Source organism: Asparagus officinalis, chromosome 6, assembly GCF_001876935.1.
Source record: "Asparagus officinalis chromosome 6, Aspof.V1, whole genome shotgun sequence".
Lineage (NCBI taxonomy): Eukaryota > Viridiplantae > Streptophyta > Magnoliopsida > Asparagales > Asparagaceae > Asparagus > Asparagus officinalis.
Genome location: NC_033799.1, coordinates 52,009,759 through 52,015,758, shown reverse-complemented (window position 1 = coordinate 52,015,758; position 6,000 = coordinate 52,009,759). Strand labels below are relative to the sequence as shown.

The 6,000-nt window shown below is 43.4% G+C and overlaps 1 protein-coding gene across 1 annotated transcript in view; it reads left to right on the top strand.

Annotated features, from left to right (window-relative positions):
- Positions 1-6,000, top strand: part of LOC109845172 (transcription factor TGA2.2-like) — a 31,231-nt gene that overhangs the window by 21,892 nt on the left and 3,339 nt on the right. The window contains exon 9 of the mRNA XM_020414387.1: positions 403-651. Coding sequence (XP_020269976.1) covers positions 403-651 — 249 coding nt within the window. The remainder of the gene's footprint in view (positions 1-402; positions 652-6,000) is intronic.

The window sequence follows — 6,000 nt, the reverse complement described above, 5'->3', positions numbered from 1 at the left end:
CCGCCCCCCCCCCCCCCCCCCCCCAAAAAAAACAAAAAAGAAAACCCCAAAAAAAACCAAAATGCTATAAATTATAAAAAAAAACCTCCGTAAGTAATCACCTGCGCCACACATGCCAATGTTTGGACAATTTTACTCATATCAACTAAATATAATATGTGCTGTTTCGGGCAGGTAAAAAGTAAAAATGCTAGTTTACACTTTTTACTCTACCTGTTAACACTGAGAATATCCAATAGTTCAAGGGAGTTAAGTATTATTTTGAAAGTAGTGGGGGACTATGTGATATATAGAGTTTGGGTAGTTTTTGTTCAAAACCCCTAGAGTTCAGGATGTTCCGTGAAATTTACCCTAGATAATGTATTATGATCTGAAATCCTAAAAAAATGAAATAATTTGCAGATACTTGCAGGTCAGCTCGAGCCCTTGACAGACCAACAGTTGATGGGTATTTGCAACCTTCAGCAGTCTTCACAGCAGGCTGAGGATGCGCTATCGCAGGGGATGGAAGCTCTGCAGCAGTCTTTGTTGGATACACTTGCAGCTGCAGCTCCTAGACAATCTGCTGGCTCTGACAATGTTGCTAACTATATGGATCAGATGGCAGTTGCGATGGGCAAGCTCGGAACACTTGAGAACTTCCTACGACAGGTAGGGATTAGTTATTTTTCTTCATGGTACTATTCGGATCCAGCCCTTGTTTTTTTAGTAATTGCAGATTAATCCCATGTAGCATAGGAGCCTACCCACTAAATATCTCCATTTTTTATAGCAATTAGATTACTGATATACAAATGTTAACCTCCCTGTTATATGTAAACATGTAACTGGGGATGTTATGTTCAACAAGTATACAAGATTATAAGGTCTTTACTAAACGCATTGAAATATCAGGGATCTCTGTATGACACGTTGACTTCTTGTGACACCCACACGATGAGTATAGTTAACAGAGAAGATAGTTCCATTTTGAGATAATAAGGTAAAGATGCTAATAAGAATGTTTAGGTTTAATAAGTTTTCAACTTCCTATAATACAATGGTGTAGCTGTAATTATACCAAACTTTTCTTTTTAATTGACATCAGTTTTTGGAATTTGTTCTATTTAAATAACATTAGTTGTCAAATTTTGACCTATTGAAGCTGTTTAGTGTTGGTCTTGAAAGTGGAGACCCAAACCTAGAATCAAAATCAACAATCGCATGAAAATTCATGACAGACCATGGGTGTGGTCTGCACCACACCAGGGTGTTGTAGAATCTGCCCTGTCTGTCATGGGTGTGGTCTGCGTCACACCAGGGTGTGGCAGAGTCTGCGCTGTCTGCAATGGGTGTGGTCTACGCCACACCAAGGTGTGGCAGACTCGTTTTAGAATCCTAAACTGTTTGGGACTGTGTTTTGTTATAAATAGAAACACGTCCCTTTATGGTTTAAGAGAGAAAAAGAGCAAGAAAAAAGAGGGTTTTGAGGGCTCTTTGAGGTTAGAAATCTTAGAGAGAGAGAGGCCAATTGCAAGCATTGTAATCTTCAAGTAATCAAAGAATTGTGTGGTGAGGCTCCCGAAGACGTAAGCACGTTGCCGAACATCGTTAAATCTGGTATGTTCTTTCTTGTTTACTTTCCTACAAGTTTTTATCTTTGATTTGTGGTGAATTTCTTTCTTTCTCAACTCTTAAACATAAGATCCGGAAGGGTACGAATTTAATTTGATTATTTCAAATCCCCAACAACTGGTATCAGAGCCAGGTTCAGCAATTTGTGTGAAAGAGAGCCATGGCAGAGGAAATCAAATCAAAGATTGAGAAGTTTGACGGTTCAGACTTCGCCTACTGGAAGTCGCAGATGGAGGACTACCTGTACTAGAAGGACTTGTATCGCCCGTTGATGGGCAAGGAAAAGGGAAAGGAGTCAGATAGTGATTGGGAGGTACTGGATAGGAAGGCTCTAGGGCAAATTCGGTTGTCGCTCGTCAAATCAGTAGCTTATAATATTCTGAAAGATAAGACGACGGTGGGGCTTATGGAAGCGCTCGCGAAGATGTACGAGCAACCGTCGGCAGCAAACAAGGTGCATCTAGTCAAAACTCTTTTCAACTTCAAGATGGCAGAAGGACGGTCTTTCACGATGCATCTCAGCGAGTTCAACACAATAGTTGATCAGCTTATCTCCGTGGACATCACGTTTGATGACGAAGTGCAAGCCCTATTGATTCTATCGCAGTTGCTGGATAGTTGGGCAGTTTGTGTGACGGCAATCAGCAATTCGACGGGAAAGGAGAAGTTGAAGCTGAGTGAGGTTGTTAGCATGATTCTATCCGAGGAGGTTAGAAGGAAATCGTCTGAATCAGAAGGTTCAGGTTCAGCTCTAAGTTTCGAGCAGAGAGGCAGAAGCCAAAAGAAAGGAAACCAGAACAGGAATCGGTCGAAATCAGTAAAGAAGAGGTCGAACTCGAAGGTTAGGCCTATCAAAGGAAAATGTTGGAACTGTGGCCAGGAGGGCCATATGTCTTCAGTCTGCAAAAGTCCAAAGAAGAATGCGGGTGAGCAGGAGGCTCATATCGTGCAGGATGCCTTGATTCTTGCAATGGACAGCGATTTGGATTCTTGGGTCATCGATTCAGGAGCCTCTTTCCACGTCACTACTAACAGGAAGCTATTTCAGAATTATGTAGCAGGGGATTTTGGAAAAGTATATTTGGGGAACGAGCCTTGTAATATTATTGGAAAGGGTGAAGTGTAGATTCAGATGAATGGCTCTAAGTGGACCTTGAAGAGCGTGAGACACGTGCCGAAACTGAAGATGAATCTTATTTCGGTGGGACAGCTTGGAGCAGAAGGCTATGTTTCGACATTCACTGAGGATTCGTGGAGGATCTCCAACGGTACGATGATAGTTGCTCGAGGTAACAAACTAAAAACTCTCTACCTCACCTTACATGCGAGTGACACCCTCGCAATTACAGCTGGCAAAGAGAGTACAGATCTGCGAGTGACACCCTCGCAATTACAGCTGGCAAAGAGAGTACAGATCTGTGGCACAATAGGCTAGGGCACATGAGCGAAAAGGGGATGAAGATGTACAGATCTGTGGCACAATAGGCTAGGGCACATGAGCGAAAAGGGGATGAAGATTTTGCATTCACAAGGAAAGCTAACTGGGATCGATGTCGTGGAAATCGGGGTTTGTGAAGACTGTATCTTTGGGAAGCAGAAGATGGTTAGTTTTCAAAAGGGTGGAAGGCCACCTAAGGTTTAGAAGCTAGAGTTGATTCATACAGATGTATGGGGTTCAGCCAGTGTGTCTTCTTTTGGCGGTTCGAGATATTATGTCACCTTCATCGACGATCACTCGAGAAAGGTATGGGTCTACTTCATGAAGCACAAGTCAGAGGTGTTTGGAATCTTCAAGAAGTGGAAGGCCATGGTGGAGAATGAGACAGATCTGAAGGTGAAGTGTCTGAGATCAGACAATGGTGGGAAATATGAGCTGGAGGAGTTCAAGAGGTTCTGTGCTACGAATGATATTCGGTTAGAGAGGACTACTCCAGGGACGCCGCAGCAGAACGTCATTGCCGAGAGGATGAACAGGACCTTGACAGAGCGTACCAGAAGCATGCGGTTACATGCAGGTCTGCCTAAGACATTTTGGGCAGATGCAGTGCATACAGCAGCCTACCTTATTAATCACGGGCCATCAGTTCCATTAGATTTTGGGATTCCAGATGAGATTTGGAGTGGCAAGAAGATAAATCTCTCATACTTACGGGTATTTGGTTGCGTGGCTTATGTTCATATCAGTGACCATGTCAGGGACAAGCTAGAAGCTAAGTTACAGAAGTGTACATTCATTGGATACGGTATTGATGAGTTCGGGTATCACCTTTGGGATGAGAAGAACAAGAAGATCATCAGAAGCAGGGACGTGATATTCAATGAGGAGGTGATGTAAAAGAACAGGAAAAATGCCAAGGATAACCAAAGCAGTAGGAGTACCACTACAGATACAGGTGGATCCGAGTACACGGATTTAGAGGAACCTCCAAATAGGGGTGATGATGTTTGTTCTGATCAGAGAATGGAGAAGGCTCCAGGTGCAGAAGAAACTACCTAGGACGTGGAGCTTAGGAGGTCATCCAGGGTACCCAAACCAAATCCCAGATATCTTTCACCTCTTGACTACCTATTATTGACAGATAGCGGTGAGCCGAAGTGCTATGAAGAGGCAATGCAAGTGAGTGAATCTCAGCAGTGGGAGCATGCTATGCAGGAGGAGATGGATTCTCTACTCACTAATTAGACATGAGAGTTAGCCCAGCTACCTACACAGAAGAAAACCTTACATAACAAATGGGTCTATCAGGTAAAGCAGGAGAGTGATTGAAGCAAGAGATTTAAGGTCAGATTAGTAGTGAAAGGGTTTCAACAGCGGGAAGGAGTTGACTATACGAAGATATTTTCCCCTGTTGTGAAACTCACAACCATCAGAGTGGTGTTGAGTTTGGTGGTTGCAGAAGACCTCTTTCTTGAGCAGTTAGATGTGAATACTACCTTTTTTTCATGGTGATTTGGATAAAGAAATCTACATGAAGCAGCTTGTTGGCTTCTTTTAAGAAGGAAAGGAAGAGATGGTGTGCAAGCTCAAGAAGAGCTTATATGGTTTGAAACAGGCTCCGAGACAGTGGTATAAGAAGTTTGATAACTTCATGCAGAATAATGGCTACAGAAGATGCCATTCGGATCATTGCTGTTATTTCAAAAGGTTCGAGTTCAGCTTTATTATTTTGTTATTATATGTTGATGACATGTTGGTAGCAGGATCATGTTTAGAGGAGATAAACAGTTTGAAGAAGCAGCTAGCAAAGGAGTTTGCAATGAAGGATTTAGGTGCAGCGAAACAGATTCTAGGGATGCGAATCAGTAGGGATGAAGCTGAAAGGACATTAAGATTGAGCCAAGCTGAATACATTGAGAAGGTACTTCAGAGGTTCAACATGCATAATGCTAAAGTTGTTAGCACACCCCTTGGAAGTTAGTTCAAGCTATCTGAGGAGCAATCGCCTAAGACAGATGCAGATAGAGAGCATATGAGCAGAGTGCCATATTTTTCGGCCATTGGGAGTCTCATGTACGTAATGGTTTGCACGAGGCCGGACATCGCCCATGCAGTGGGAGTTGTGAGCAGATTTGCAAGCAATCTAGGGAAGCAGCATTGGGAGGCTATGAAGTGGATAATGCGGTACTTGAGAGGGACAACGAACAAGCCATTATGTTTCAGGAGGAAGGAGTTGGTACTACAGGGATACGTGGATGCGGACTTCGCCAGTGATCATGATACGAGACGAAGCACCACAGGGTATGTTTATATCTTAGCGTCGACAGCAGTGAGCTGGGTCTCACGTCTGCAGAAGATTGTGACTTTGTCTACAACCGAGACTGAGTATGTCGCGATGACTGAAGCAAGCAAGGAGATGATCTGGTTGAACGGGTGCTTGGAAGAGTTGGATCTGAAGCAAGGGAGAGGAGTTCTTTATTGTGATAGCCAGAGCGCTATACATCTTGCTAAGAATCTAGTATATCATGCCAGAACGAAGCACATCAACGTCAAATACCATTTTATACGCTTGTTAGTTGAAGACGGAAAGTTACATTTGATAAAGATTTTGGGAAGTCAAAATCCGGCGGACATGTTGACGAAGGCAGTCACTATTGGGAAACTGGAGTTGTGCGCAACTTCAGTTGGCCTTTACGAGTAGAAGACGAAGGCGGAGCCACACTACGAGGATCGGCGAGATCACCGGGATGTTAATGATTAAAGAATGGATTTTTCAAGTAGGAGAATAGGCTTGCGAGAAGGGGGAGTTCAGGAGAGCTCATTGATGGTGGTTTGATCTCCAAGTGGGAGATTGTTGGTCTTGAAAGTGGAGACCCAAACCTAGAATCAAAATCAACAATCGCATGAAAATTCAGGACAAACCATGGGTGTGGTCTGTGCCGCACCGG